This window comes from Erigeron canadensis, chromosome 4 (genome assembly GCF_010389155.1).
Source record: "Erigeron canadensis isolate Cc75 chromosome 4, C_canadensis_v1, whole genome shotgun sequence".
NCBI lineage: Eukaryota > Viridiplantae > Streptophyta > Magnoliopsida > Asterales > Asteraceae > Erigeron > Erigeron canadensis.
Window position 1 is genome coordinate 40713907 of NC_057764.1, and position 17308 is coordinate 40731214.

General features: G+C 31.9%; 1 protein-coding gene across 1 annotated transcript; it reads right to left on the minus strand.

Moving 5' to 3' along the window:
• Positions 1-13187: 13187 nt before the first annotated feature.
• LOC122595953 (peroxidase 16-like) lies at positions 13188-15165 on the minus strand. Its single transcript, XM_043768439.1, has 4 exons — positions 14904-15165; positions 14565-14756; positions 13870-14035; positions 13188-13700 (listed from the first exon to the last, which is right to left on the minus strand). The coding sequence occupies exons 1-4, from the start codon at positions 15102-15104 to the stop codon at positions 13303-13305; spliced, it is 957 nt and encodes a 318-aa protein (XP_043624374.1). The 5' UTR covers positions 15105-15165; the 3' UTR covers positions 13188-13302.
• Positions 15166-17308: the final 2143 nt, after the last annotated feature.

A 17308-nucleotide genomic window follows, 5' to 3' on the forward strand; every position in this document is an offset into this window, starting at 1 on the left:
TCCAAACTCTATCTGTCGTGCTATAATTTCATGTTCTCTATATTCTATTTCCGACCATTTAGACTAAGAAATTTTAGGAAAATATCTACATGATTTCTTTACAAACTATATTTGAATATTTGTATATTGGGGTAGTATTTTTTAAACATTCAGTCGGGATACGACATTAGAAAAATCTCATTGTATAATGGTGTAGTTTGCACATACTTTAGACAACGAGATATTGACCATAGACCGTTACAAATATTTGGATAGTTTAGCAATAAAAATAAAAACAATGTAAAGAATTCTCTAAAATTAAGGTGAACTTTAAACTTAAGTAATTTTCCTCAATTATAATTTGGAAACAAAGCTAGGCACATCTTTTTTAATCAAAACATGCATAATATGTTACTCTAATACGTAATTTTTCTTGATATTCGAATCTTAATTAATCCGGCCACTAGTTACAATAGTGATTGTATGCTGGCTAATGCTATATATTTCCATAAATTTTTATTTCCGGCAATCAAAACCTTTAACCGAAAGAGAAATGCTATATTGAAAAACAAATTACAAACAAAAGTTACATAGTATTACTCTATCAGATCCATTTGTTTGTAATTTGTTTGTTATTCTAGATTTTTTCTATTAGTTATCATCTTAATTAGGACTAAAGAAAAAATAATGTATACAAAAATTACTTCTCCAAACCTTTTTGTGGACAACGCCACCGTTAGAGACCTAAAAATATGATGGATTATATATATGAACAATTATTTGTTCAAAGGCTTAGAGCATGTGTAGGGATCATATGTTAGGTTAAAACCATGTGCGTTTTTGGTTAAAACATCTTTTTGATTCATATGCTAGCTTGTTCAATTTAGAAGACTTGACTATTCAAATATGAAAATTTGATCATCTGTTTAGTAATATATCTATTGACGTTTTTAGGATGTACCGTGTAAGTTCAATTACCCGTGCACGATGGAATTTCAGATAAATACTAGCATCGTACTCATGCAATGTGGCGTAAGTCATGGCAACAACGGTGTGTAATAATAGGGGTGACTGTTGGTGGTGGATGCAACGTCGAATGACGTACTGGTGTAGATACTTGATTTAAAAGTAATTAATTGATTTACAAGGTTAGTACAAGCACGAGTTTCTTTAGCATCCATTTTCACATATAAATTTCCTCTCGGACTGAGTAATTCTAGAATGACAAACAAATTACAAACTTATATATCATGTGAAGTGGACCAATTAAATTGATATTTTTTTTCTCTTTCATGTTTCCTTTTTTATGATTTATTGGTGACACATATGTTTGTAAATTTTTGTTTGTAATTTATTTGTCAATGTAGCATCTCTCGGACTAATATATTCATTGGATATAAAAGCGAAAATTAAGGTTTTTAATCTCATCACATATCCCTTTAATTATGGTGTTACACTATTTATCTTTTCTGAAGTTTGTTGTGTGACCTGTTGCTGAAATCGATAGCCAATCGCCTATAACCTTTTTTTTCCTTTTTTTTATTTTTAATTTAAAAAAAAAAAACATAAACTGACAATATTTACTAGTAACCCTTAACGTTTACCAATTGCCTTAAAGAATAAACATAAAATGACAATATTTAATAGGGATCCTTAACTTTTATCATTTGCCTTAAGTAGCAAGTAGTCGATATCATGCTTGCACTTATATGGTCCCAAAAGATTATTCGAAAAGATGATGGGTATTCCAGTACATAATAGTCACGTCGAAACGCCATTTTTAGTCACAAATGAAATTTAGAATTACTTCTTTTTTATATCAATCTAATTACATCACATGGTGGTAGAAGTTCCTAAATTTGTAAACGTTGTGTTCACTTTTCATCTTTTATATACTCTTTCAAAGTTTCTTATATTTATGGACTAAATAACAAAAGATATATTGATATATAGGGTGAGGATCCTGGAAGAAGGTGTCTTAAGTAGAGAATAGAGAGAAGGTCTTATTAGCTAATCAGAACGCGACATGTGGCAAAATAAAAAAAACGCGGTGGCAATTTTGTAAATAAATGAAAGTTTTGTGAAGCTTGGTCAGCTTGGGATCTCAGTGGGTTGGGTCAGCTTGGGATGGATCAGCTTGAGTTGGATCAGCTTGGTTTGGGTCAGTTTGGTCAGTCAACTTGGGTCTGGGTCAGCTTGGGGTCTTGTCAGGTTTAGGCCAGCTTGGGTCAGCTTGGGGTTGGGTCAGCTTGGGGCCTGGTTTGGGTCAGTTTGACACAATTTACACATAATCTACACATCTACACAAATGTAGATTATGGGTTCTGGGTTCGGACAGGTTTGGGTCAGCTTGGGGTCAGGTCAGGTTGGGTCAGCTTGGGGTTGGGTTAGCTTGACACAATTACACATAATGTACACAAATGTAGATTAATCTACACAAATGTAGATTATGGGTTTTGTGTCAGCTTGGGTCAGGTTTGGGTCAGCTTGGGGTCTGGTCAGGTTGGGTCAGCTTGGGGTCTGGTCAGCTTGGGGTTGGGTTAGGTCAGCTTGGTTCAGGTTTGGGTCAGCTTGGAGTCTGGCCAGCTTGGGTCAGCTTGGGGTTGGGTTAGCTTGACACAATTTACACACAATCTACACAAATGTAGATTAATCTACACAAATGTAGATTACGGGTTTGGGTCAGCTTGGGGTTCGGTTGGGTCAGCTTGGGCTAGAACCCAGGCAGATCAGATCCCAAGCTGACCCAAAACCAAGCTGACTAACCAAGCTGACCTATAACCGAGGCTGATCAAGCTGACCCAACCAAGCTGAAAGACCAAGTTGATCATAACCCAAGCTGACCCAGACCCAAGCTGACCTAAAACCAGGCTGATAAAAGTTTGATTTATTTACAAAAATGCCATCGCGTTTTTTTTTAAATCCACATGTCGCGTTGTGATTGGTTCATAAGACCTTCTCTCCCTTCTCTCCTTAAGACACCTTCTTATTTGATCTCTCTCCTTGATATATATATATATACATAGATTTAAAAATATGTAAGTGATAAATATAGAAGGAATTAGCATCAAGATCGTTCGCTGATTTACTTAGCTATATCCTCACAACCTCACATAGTCACATAACATTCACCTTTTTATAAAGTTTCTTTGCTTCGCCACTATTAGAAATCCAGTATTTTGCGACGCACAATTTCGTCGCGAAATCTATCAGTTTCATCGTGAAAAGTAGTGTACGACGAAAATTTCGTCGCAAAAATGCATCGCAAAATAGTTGACGCAAAAAACATTTCGCGACAAAATTTACGTGGGTACCACTTTTTTCGGAAAAATGGAAAAGAAAATGATTTTTTTTTTGTGACGAAACTTTCCTCCGCAAACTTTTTATATAGAGAGAATCATTTAGTTTATATCTTAATATTTGATTTAATATCAATATAATAAACATATAGTAATACAATAAATTTGTTTTCAGTATATCCGATAAGTTGAAATAATTAACATTTGAGTAAAATATATTAATTTTTGTAATTGGATATGTTCTTTTTAAATGGTCACACAACCACTATAATTCAGAGGAAAGCTTCAAGATTCTGGTGGATTTTATTTTTCTTTAATGCAAATATATATAGTAAAACACACACGCGCGCACACACATATATATAACATATAATATATGTGAAATGAGAATATGTGGTTGTTATATATCCAAGTTTCGATATACAATCCCTCATGTCTTGGTATTTTAATCTATAAAAAACATGAGATACAAGAATTAATCCATTATACAATAAATATTTAAAAAATTAGTATGTGAATACTTTTATACCGAAGATTAAGTATCTAACATGCTATATGATTGATAACTCAGCTTTTTTTTATGTCATCAGTATTCATATTCTTTAGTAGTAGTAGTATATAAATATATATATATATATTCATTCACATGTGAGACGTTATAAAAATATATGTTGCAGAAGAATTTTTTTTTTCAAAACCTTATATATAGCCGTTTGTCATATGTGAACAGAAAACGTGAACAAATTCATTCATAAGTTCACAAAAGGCCACTTTGAAAGTTTCTTAAAAAAGTTTATTCTACAACATACATTTTTATATCATTTAACATGTGAATGAACGAAAAAAACATGTGAACAAATATATAATTTAAGAGTTCTCATTATTCTTACAAAAAATGGTTCTCTAAGTAAGGAAACTATATATATATGACACAGTAGAGCTATTAACTAGTAAAGAAGCTTGATACCCTCTTACTCTCCTACGAACGATTTTTCCATAAAATATAAACTACTTTGATGCATTAAAATTTGTAATTTGTTATATGAAATTTACTGGAGTTAATTATCTTTTGATTACAAGATATTATTTTTTAGGGAAAAATTCATAAAAAGATAATCTATTTCGACTATTAAAAGGATTTTATTTTTAAAAATTTCTCAACAAAGGTAATACCGGTTAGTTTTAATCGTTAGTCATCTGTTAAGTGATATGTCGGCATGCCACGTAATTAAAAAATCGATCACTTGGACATCTGATGTAGAATGGCATGAAAACATTGTCGTCAACGTCATCTTAACTCAAAATCAAAGATGGTAATTATCGAGTTTTGATGAATATGTTTTAATTTTAATTGAATGATTACAGTACATCGTGATGGCTATATATATGAATACACTATATTATGATACGTAATTACATTAGGAGAAAATATGGAAACCCAATCAACAATTTACTACGACACCAATCTTCTAATTTAATGGTAAAGATTCCTAATCAGGCATACACATAAACTGTATGCATTTTTGGTTTGAATGATTGATAGTGATGATAATTTACACTCACAACAATTACGTAAATCAGTGTCATCATTCCTCCAGCAGACCACAGTTGTCGCCGCCACCACAAACTCGTCATCTTCCGGTCGACTCACAATCAATCCAAATCGATTTACAGTAAATCAAATCAAATCAATGACATAGACTTGTACATACACAAAAGCGGGTTCTATAACACCAAATCAAACCATCAGGTGGGTTGCGGGTTTAAAAAAACATTGTGTGCGGTGGCATTTGGATTAGAAGTGGAAGAAATAGAAGTATGAGACAAGGTTGTGGTGGCTGGAGAAGACGACCGGGTAACACTTTTAAAATAAGAACGGTGAGAACACTTAAAAACATCATTTTGATGCATTAGAAGTCCATAAAACTAACATAGTGCATAACTAATTATCATTATTTAAGTGCTTAACAACACATTGATCCGTCAAAATCAAAAAAATCATGTTTTTTGTTTTGTGCATCCATCTTGGATGCATATTCATTAAAATGATGCATCCAACAAAAAACGTGATTTTTTTTTATTTTGATGGATCAATGTGTTGTTAAACACTTAAATAATGATAATTAGTTATGCACTATGTCAGTTTATGGACTTTTAATGTATCAAATATAGTTTTTAAATGTTCTCACTTGTTTTCATTTAAATTTGGTTCTCATTTGATAGCCACCATATATATATATATACAAGTATATATCGATATTGATGTGAAAGACTGCTACTACGGTTTCATATTAACGAGGGAAAGTCCCCGCGCATTGCGGCGGTGAGATGATAGGGTGATAGGTCATAGGAAGTGATAAGTCATATAGTGTGATAGCCAAATGTTTTATCCGTACGGGCTCCGCCCCCGCATTTAAAAATTCGTCGAATGACATCTCTCTCTAATGAAAAAACATGAAATTTTAAGAACACCCATACAATTTTTATAATTTATCAGTATACGGTTTTTGAGATAAAAGATTTTGAATAATTATATGAATAAAATGATTTATGGAGTAGAGAGAAAAAAAAATGAGTGGTTGAGATTTGAGGAGAGAAGAAAATGAATGGTTGGGATTTAAGGGTATTATGTTTAAATTAGTGAATAAAGAAGATATGTATTTTAGGTATTTCAAATCATGAATTAAGATTTTCAAAAAGGCCAAAATTTGCATTATAAGATAATATAGATAAATTAATGAGATGATGATTTTTTAGGTTGTAACTCCGGCAAAATATGGCACCGTAAAACGGATATAAATATTGATGGATTTTGGGAAGAAGATATTAGGTTAAAAGGACCAATATACGAATATATCTAGATGTAATGCCACATAACATGTCCACATGGGCTTTTTTTTAGTGACGTGACATGTCGACATGACACTTAACGGGTAACTAACGATTAAAATTAACAACATTACCTTTATTGAGAAATTTTTAGAAATGAAATCCTTTTAATAAACAAAAACTAAATAGGTTCCCCTTATTAGGAATTTTGAGTAAAAATGTTATCTTTATATAGATTTTTCCCAATGCATGTAATTGGCTGTTAACGACAACTCTTAATATTGTCCATTGGCGGATCCAATGAAGTGTTTGGGGGGTCACCACCCCACCCTCAGCCCAAAACTTTTGGGAGAAAGTTTTTTTTTACTAAGTATGTGTAGTAAAACTGATATATACAACAACTATATTATTATTATTATTATTAATCAATCTGAGGAGTATATGTTTACAGTATTATCATAAAGCAGTAGCCATGTGAAGAACAGTCATATGATACCGGAAGTTTAGAATGCATATATATATATATATATATATATGGAAAAGGGAATATATGGTTGTCCGATACCTAAGCTTAGGTGTGGAACCCCTTACATATTTATATTTTATTATTTATTGTTTAATGAATAAATGTCTGGGCCCCCATGATTTTTATGGTTTAAAAAATTAATATGTGAGTATCCGGCACCTAAGCTTAGATACCTAACAACCTTATATTCCATCCCCATATATATATATATATATATATATAGGGTAACACTCCGGTGAGAACAATCTTAAAATAAGAACGGTGAGAACACTTAAAAAACATAATTTTGATGCATTAAAAGTCCATAAAACTAACATAGTGCATAACTAATTATCATTATTTAAGTGTTCAACAACACATTGGCATGTCAAAATCAAGAAAATCATGTTTTTTGTTTTGTGCATCCATCTTGGATGCATATTCTTCAAAACGATGCATCCACCAAAAAACATGATTTTTTCGATTTTGACGGATCAATGTATTGTTAAACACTTAAATAATGATAATTAGTTATACATTATGTTAGTTTTATGGACTTTTAATGCATCAAAATGATGTTTTTTAAGTGTTCTCACCGTTCTTATTTTAATACTGTTTTTATTCGATTGTTCCCCTATATATATATATATAGGGTAACAATCAAATAAGAACAAAATTAAAATAAGAACAAATGAGAACATTTATAAACTACATTTTGATGCATTAAAAGTCCATAAAATTGACATAGTGCATAACTAATTATCATTATTTAAGTGTTTAACAACACATTGATCCGTCAAAATCGAAAAAATCATGATTTTTGTTGGATGCATCATTTTGATGAATATGCATCCAAGATGGATGCACAAAACAAAAAAAGTGATTTTTTCGATTTTGACGGATCAATGTGTTGTTAAACACTTAAATAATAATAATTAGTTAAGCACTATGCTAGTTTTATGGACTTTTAATGCATCAAAATGATGTTCTTAAGTGTTCTCACCGTTCTTATTTTAAAAGTAGTGTTACCCTATATATATATATATATATATATATAGGGTAACACTTTTAAAATAAGAACACTCTGGTGAGAACACTTTTAAAATAAGAACGGTGAGAACACTTAAAAACATCATTTTGATGCATTAAAAGTCCATAAAACTAACATAGTGCATAACTAATTATCATTATTTAAGTGTTTAACAACACATTGATCATTCAAAATCGAAAAAATCATGTTTTTTGTTTTGTGCATCCATCTTGGATGCATATTATCAAAATGATGCATCCAACAAAAAATGTGATTTTTTTCGATTTTGACGGATCCATGTGTTGTTAAACACTTAAATAATGATAATTAGTTATGCACTATGTCAGCTTTATGGACTTTTAATGCATCAAAATGTAGTTTTTAAATGTTCTTATTTGTTCTCATTTTAAGTTGGTTCTCATTTGATTGTCACCATATATATATATATATATATATATGAAGATGAAGATGAATATATCTATCAACTAAAGGAGATGATAATATATGGATATCAAAGATACATTCCTATCCCCCTATTTCATTTTGTCCATGATAAGTCAGTCAATATGCATATCTTTCTGCAATCTACTCTTTTAGTCTGTCAAGTATAATCCGCTAATTAACCATACGAAGTTAGTATATAGAACAACTTAAATACCAAGATTAACTTGACATAGATTATATCCTTTCAGAGTCCCAACCCAAAATACATCAAATCCTTCAACAAAAACCCAAAAACCAAAAGACACTTTGTCGAAAACTTTTCAAAAGGTAAAATAAAAATCGAGGCCCCCGTCGTCTAGAATTTCTTGATCAGCCACTGGTATTGTCGTTAACATTTTGTATATTAAAATTGTTAATGGAAAATGTATGTAAGAACACTAACACTTATAACAAATAATACTTATATAAATCCATATTTCATTTTATTTTTTATACTTTCGTTATGATGATAGATGATCAAACTATCCCCCTCTTTATTTTGATTAAAAAATGTATGTTAACATATATGTTTTTCATCTTGATGACAGTCATTATAAGAAATTAATGACTATGATAAGCTTTTCAGGCACAATGAAGCATCGATCGTAAGAAGTCAAATTCGAATTTTAGATCGAGAAGCGTAAGCCCACCAGGCTAAAAAAAAGTCAAACTCCGACCAGGAAGTATTAGCGGCGACGTCGCCTCTAATACTGTGGGCCCCATGTCCGTAATGGTAAATCTGATAGAAAAAATAGCGGGCCCCCTGTCAATGTCAGAGTATTAGTGACGACGTCGCCGCAAATGCCTTGATCGGATTGACTTTTGCCTGGTGATGTTACCCTGTGCGTTTTAGATATGTGATCTTGAGTTCTTCACAAAATCACTCATGAGGTCCATGTGTTTTTTTTTTGGTCTTGGTACCAACATATATACATAAACAATTTTTTATGCTATATATCTCGAAAAAAAATATGATATCTATATTATAAAAATAAACAAATTACCTTTCACTTTTTTAACTCTTTACTTTTAAAATACCCAAAATATCTTTAATTTTCAACACATTTTTAACTCACATACTAAATCTACCCAATATATTTCTAAAATATTTTACACCCATATTTTTCCAAACTATCTATCTCTTTTATTAATTAATTTAAATATTTTCACCTAATATTTATATAGTATTCTTAATAAAATTATTTACAAAAGATACATCTCTTAACCATAAAACAACTACACTACCATTTACGTATATTACTTTTAGATTAATAACCACTTCGTTACCACCACCGCCACTAGCACCACATGTTGCCGCTATCGCCGCCGCATTGTGCGGGTATCCATCTCGTTTGATAATATACAAGCGTGATTATGGTTCATATCCAAATTAAATACGGAGTAACTATTTTTCTTTGAATGACAAAAGAAAAAAAACATGTTATGTAACAGGCCGGTGATTGTATTTAAGCATGAAAGAGAAGCCGCCTATGTCCATTATTGGTCTACTACCCCCATAACTCTCAGTCTCATAATATAGACTTTAGATCTTGTGTTGAAGGTTGGAATTCTATTAAACAATTAATAATATATGTTATGAACTTCTTAATTAAAGTAGAAATGAACATAAAGATCTTTATGAATCACATATCTCATATGCTAATTAATCATTTATTAAAAATAAAATTGGCTAGTGATCGAGAAAGACAAGGCCTATCTGTCATCCATATTCTTTACAGCTAACATTAGTACAGTGCTAGATTAAAAATCGCCAGAATAAAATTTTATGCTTTCTTTCCTCCAATTAGACATAATAATATTCTTTCTTGAAAAATATACTGCATTACTTAAGATTAATAGTAGTCTATGACATAAGGTTTTGATCATTTAAAAACTAAAATTTTTACGAAAATTAGAAAACTGACCAAAACACACTGTGATCTGAATTAACACAATGTGTTTTTAATATGTTATTTGAAAACACATTGTGTTAAGTTCATATCACAGTGTGTTTGAACAATTTTCTGATTTACAATGCTATAAAAAACACATTGTGATTTAAAACTAAACACAACGTATTTTAGATTACACAATAAAAACACATTGTGTTTTATAAAAACAGAATTAAAACATATTGTGTTAAATTCGAATCACAGTGTGTTTTGACCAGTTTTCTAGTTTTCATAAAAAATTTAGTTTTCAAATGAACATTTTACCTATAACATAACAGGTTACAGGTAGCTATCATTTTTTTGTAAACCAAGAATGACCATCAACATAAAGGGTTTTATGCTGTTCGGAAAAAAAAAAACATAAAGGGTTTTAGTGTCCTTGTATATTAAACAAAAAATGGTGAATGACAAGTAAGCTAGCCTCGAACTTAACACAGAATCTAATATATAATTTTGATACGGACTTTTATAATATTGTGTTGTATTGATTACCCATTAGCAAATATATATACACCCACCGTATCCCAACCAAACTTTTTTGGTATCTCAACCACACCTACTAATTGCAGCGATAGTTGCTGCAAATAATGCGGTCCCTCTGTCTGTAATGACAAATCTGAAAAAAAATAGCGGGCCCCCTGTCTGTAATGACAAAAAATAGCGAGTCCCCTGTCAGTAATCGCTGCAAATAGTTGGATATGGACAAAAACACCATTATTTGTAGCGATAATCGCTGCAAATAGTCTGGTTTAATTACCAAAAGTTTGGTCGGGATACCAGCCGCCGTATATACCAATATACACAAATGTCCCCACTCCACACGATGCGATGACGGCGTCAATGGTGATAGTGGTGGCGACAGGTGGTGATGGTGGTGGCAGTAGTTGTAGCAGTGTGAGTATTAATATAAATTATAAGTGATTGACGTAAATGAAGTGGTATAGTATTTTCAAGATTGGATTATATATGTTGTAAATGATTTCATTAAGAATGTTATAGGTATTTTAAGTGAAAATGTTTAAGTTAGTAAATAAAAGAAATGAGTAGTTTGGGTTATATGAAAATTTTGAAAAGAATGGATGGTAATATTGTTCTCTACTTCTCTTAGTCGAAGAAATTGAACACCTTTTGACCTTGACTCCGTTTCTCACCGTAAATAGCATGATTACAATCTAATTTTTTCATTAACTATAGTTAACAAAATACAAATCATAATTGTTCAACTTGTTAACAAATTACTCATTCTTTCTTTCTCTGACTTTACCATACCGTACCACCAACCGCAAGAGTCCACCCAATATGTCCACACACGTACCGCTAATTTCTATTTAATTACTTATGGGTATGTTTACTTATAAAATTTTTGTGTTGGTTTAATGACTTTGTTAAATGTAAAAAGTCAATTATAATCAAAAAAGTTTTAATAGCAATTACATCGATTATTAAACTACAAAAAAAATACTTTGAAATGGAAAAAATTCTCAATAACGCACCCCGATTATGTGGAGAATGTCAGTTAAATAATTTATGACCAGTCGTTTATCCCTTTAGGGCGTTGGCATCGGACGAAAGTTCGATGCATGGTCATTATGGCGCCACTACGGAACACCGCCGCCATCAAGCCACCACGCATCGTGGGGTCGAAATGCGTGGTCAGACCACGCGGTTGATAATGCGCGGGAGTGAGGATTGAGGTGCTTCCAACGGCTCTTTTGACCACTCAAACGGCTACTTCCCTTTTTTTTAAATACTTTATTACTTTATATATACATACACCTCAACACAAAACACACACATTACAACTACAAAACACACACACCACATTCACTTTGTCTTTCAAAAAACCTTCTACAACTCAAACATATACACACTAAAAAAATGCAAAAATGTATTGGTTCCACCACAATTATCGACGAACCGTTCGAATGGTCCGACGATAGTAGTTTAGAGGTGTTTGCGAACGCCATTGAGTTCGAAGAAGCCGAAAGTTCCACGGCGCGGTAACGGGCGAAACGTAAAGTCGTGAACCGCAATTGTTGGACTGCTTCAGAAAGGTTGCACCGCGACTACTTTTGTGAATAACCGAAATACGACGATGATTTTTTCGAAGATAGGTATCGTATGCCTAAAAGACTTTTTTTAAAGATAGTGCATGATCTTGAGTCGAGATACGCGTATTTTCAGGATCGTGCATGATCTTGAGTGGAAGGGTCAATACAAAAGGGGTGATCATGAGTACCCCAGTATTTTGTTGGAAGCAACGGCGTCTCAGGATTTATGGATATGGCACGCCTTTTTTGGTCCTCCGGGTGCTCTACAAGACATCAATGTGCTGCAACAATCTCCCTTGTTCCTCCCCGAGCGTATGGGCACTGCTCCTTACTATCCATTCTTTGTCCGACCAAGTAATCATCGGGACGCCTTACTGGAGATATAGGACGAGGAGGTAAATTTCTGTCTCCGATATGATCTGAAAGAGCATCTAGCGGGTCTAAACTTACCACACCTCCAGCCGAACGATGAGTAGTAGTCGTATTTCTATTATTTATGCTATATTTTTTAAGTATTTCTAGTATGTTATTTTTTTTAAAATTCGTTTTATGGTTTATGTAATGTTTATGTATTTTAATATTTTTAGTTTAATGAAATTTAATGTTTAAATAAAATAATAATTGTAAAATGAGTGGTGAAGTGAGTGGTCGGATGTCAATGAAATTTGGATGAGTGGTGAGTAAGTGGTAAAATTGAGGTGACATACTGTGATTGGTTAAAAGTGAGTGGTGAGAAAAAAGGATGAAAGGTGGTTTGCCAACCCACTTATAAATTGTTTGGAGTATTCATTCATTAGTCATTAACAAGTAAAAGAAATGCTATTAACCATCAGAATAACATCGATCGTAGTATCAATCTTGATATCTTACTATCTAATAAAAATAACCATCCTAATTTTCAATTGATTTAATTCTAGTGACATGACATTCATCTAACTACACATCTATATATACTGCAAATCAGAATTAAAAGAAGCATTTGTCATCATTTTTATTAATAATGCTTAATTATTATGTATATATAATTATATATTATTTCACAAAACATCACCAACATGATTGATCTCTCAAAGCTATTTGCATTTGACCAAGTTGCATGTGGCTACTTATTCATGATGAGCTTACAAAATTTACATCAAGAATTTAAATAATTATAAAAATCCATATCATTTTTCTAGTTAACTCTACTACAATCGCGTCTGATTTCTCCTTGGTTACCCGTCAAAACCCCAACACGACCAAGCTTGGTCATGGCGGTCACAAAAGCTTGATAAAAGGCATTGTTGTTTGAGGCGAATAGGTTGACTGTGGCCCTTGATCGTTTATCCGTGAACAATACTTGGTCAGAGGTAAACAAACCCTTTCCTTGTTGAAGGTTCTTATAATACGCATTATCAAAAATGTTCGGGGAGGTTGGGTCCATGTTTATAGCGATCCGAGGATCTACATTAAGCGGGCACATTTGTCTTAGCTCAAGAGCGTATTGTCGATTTAAGGTTTGGTCTATCCCAGCCTTTGAATAGATACGTTTCTTGAATTGGCCACAATGTGAGAATCCAAGTGTATGTGCACCTAAAAAAGTAGTACAAAATAACCAAAAACATCTATTGTAAAACAACTAGCTAGTTTCTAAAATAATACTCTACTCCTAGTATTTATTAGTTAAAAATAAAAATTAAGACAATCTAATTAATGTTGTGTAAACATAAGAGATATATATATATATATAATTATATATTACCAGAAAGTGCAATCATATCAGTTTGAGATAGACCATGCGAGGCGAACATGGTGTTAAGTTGGTCCAGGTTAAACTCGGGATGTGGAAGTTTGTGTTGGACACTTGCCTTGGTAGATATTCTTCCATCTCTCCTTCCTAATTCCACTTTGTAAGATGGCCCACCTGTCTGTACATTTATACAAAATCTTTATGTTATAATTGTTATAAATGAAATTAGATCGAGATACATGCCGAAATAATATTTTAGTTTGAAATATTCCTAATTTATTTCACTAAAAAAAAAAATGGCATATCTTTTTGTTTAACATATTTGATCAATACACGTATTTTGAGTTAAAAAATACATATCAGTTCAAGTTCGGATCAAATATAATAAACTTATCAATTAACTTGAATACTTAGACTTCCTTCAAAGTATATTCTCTCTCCAAAAAGTACTTGGGAACTCCCCGGAATACCCAGTAGGCATTTCCAACCATAAAATTGTCTTAATCGCTCCTTCCATTTTAAATGGACATTCCCCTGAAAAGTCCATTTATCAACCTAGTAATGTATCTCCACTCCTGATATTCTTAACCATCAACACCAACTCCAATTTATCGATCACCTCTAATTAACAATCCTTGTAAAATAGAAGATTGATCGAATTAATGATTTTATTAAAATAAAAGAAGGTATAGTACAGTATATTTTACCAAGGCTACAACATCTCTAGTGGCAAGAGCCAATATATCAGCACAAGAAACTTTATTCCGGCAACTTGGATTGCTATCGACGGCCTCCTTGGCTTTGATGACCGTGTCAAAGCCGTCTCCAGCTAGTGACATGTCGTCGTGATGGTCTTTTTCTGCATTTGCATTCGACAATAACACCGAAGCATCACATCCCTATACATATATAATAAACACATTATTATTCATAACTTTACAATAGGTAAAAATAATTAAAATATGAAAGCTAGCCGCTAGCGGCGGTAGTATGGAGTATATGGTAAAATAATAAAGAAAATTAAATGACACAAGTACTATAATTACCCGAACAAAACAGTCGTGGAAGAAAAGACGAAGAGTGCCTGGAGCAGTGACGAAGGTTTGCTGGAATTTCTTGGCAACGGCTGAACGGACTATTGATTCGACATTTGGGCAAGTGGATTGGTAGAAATTCTGTTTAAGTTGAGCATAAGATGAAGCAATGAACAAAGACAGGAACAAGAGACATACTATTTGCTTCTTCATTATTCTACTTTATCAATCTTAGCTAATAAGATTATATGCATGTTGAAGTGCTTATATATAAGTGCTTATGTTACTAATATATCATATATATTATATTATGAGTCTTTAATTTATACTTTATTGGAAACTTTACACCTAGGTACAAAGTACCTACATTATTATTTTTCTAAGTGTTTTAAATCAATATACTGTACGTACGTAGACGACGGTAGACCTAGCTAGCTAGGCTGGTCCATATGATTGATCGATCAACTAATTATGTACATGCAATTGTATGTCTACATCAAGGTTAGTTATGTACTTATGTTTGCTACACAACTAATTATCATTGCTACTGTTATTGATTATGTAATCTAGCTACTACGGAGCACATATATTTTGTTGAAATCGTTTTCTTGTTAAATATTATGGAATCAGCGATATGATGTCTTCAGCATTTTTGGGGACTTCTAATTTTTTAAACAATCCTTCAAAAAAAACATAATTTTGCTAAAAGGCGATGCGTCTCTCTGATCATATTTATATTTAATCTTTTCGTTTTTAAAAAAATTGTTAAAATTGCTAAGCACAATTTTTAAATGATACTCGTAGATTTGTTATATTCATATGGGTATGTCTAGTGATGACTTTTTTAAGAGTTTCTGCTTTTATTTTTTTAGAAAAATTCTACAGCTAACTAAATTAAACAACCATAATAACTGTAATCCAATCCAATAGATAATAAGGATCCACTATCGATGGATATTGATTAAGTTGAATGAATATTAGATATGGAGCTGATATAAATAAAAGAAAGTTTCATTACATTACCCTGTGTTTATTAATTTATCATTTTTCGTCCCTGTTTTTTTTTTATTATTATTATTAATACGTGTCCTTAAGGTGACTTTTTGTTTCATTACATGCCCCTCCATGTAACAGACGTAGTACAATTTTGTTAAGCCTCTCACGCACATTGCACATAAGGGCATTTTTGTATTTTCTCATCTACAACACATTCTCATGCATATTGCATGTGAGGGCATTTTTGTATTTTCTCATCTACAACACATTCTCTTTCTTCTTTATCTTCTTTTCTGGATCAAACTTATCTTCTTCTCCAACTTTATTCACAAAATAACAATAACAATAAAATCCAAAATATTTCACTAACAATTACAACAAAACTCAAAACACAAATTAACAACCCAAAAAGAATTATAATTCAAAAGCCATAGTCTATTAACAATAAAGATCCAAATCTGAAATTTAAAGACGTAGGCAAGCGGATATGAGGTGCTGGAGGCAATCACCTCACTCTTTTGGAGAAAGTTAAAACAGCTTTTATAGTTTATAGGGGGAAGAAGTATGCCTCTCATGTGATGGATATGGGTCGTATGGTGTAGGCCAGTTGGCTTTTCTAAATTACAATAGTTGCAACTTGCAAACGTGTTATCTATGAAGAATATGGGTTTGTTTTACTTTAAAGTTAAAACATACGGTGTCACTTTCAAAATTCAAGAAATATTATTTTGGGGCGAGGAGTTTAGATTTCATTTGGTACACTTTAAGGGGATGTTTGGTAGAGGAGAATGGAAAAGGAAGAATGAAAATGAGGTCTTTTTCCCTTGTTTGGTGGTACAAAGAATGGAATTGGAGAATGAAAAATGCATTCTCTTTCCACCTTTTTCATTCCTTCTAAAAAGTTGTGAAAAGACAAAGAATGAAAAATTATACTATCCTCATTCTCCCTTTACAAACTCATGTGAATCAGGTTATGACTTAAAAAAAAATTATAAATATAAATTATACATGCCATACACATTTATCCCCAAATCCAAAAGTTTTTCAAACCCTAGCTAATCTTCAACATGACGATTGGGAACTGATATTCTTTTTCGACTTCATCAATCTATCATCAAATCTTAACAAGGTATTTTTATTGATCTATACTCACTCTTTTTATACAAAACAACATAAAGTCTTCTGTTAAAATTTGAAATTTTATCAAACTTATTAACTTTTTCTTTATGTAATCATTTTTCTATCTTAATTTTAATTTGGTAGTTACTACTATTTGTAATATACAAGTTTTGATTGGCAGTTTGTTTCATATTTTTATTACTATGTTAATCAATTAAGTTAAAAAAAATATCCTGTATAATTAAAAAAATATATTACTATCAATTTTCACTTATGTCTTGTGAGTAAGATATAGCTATATT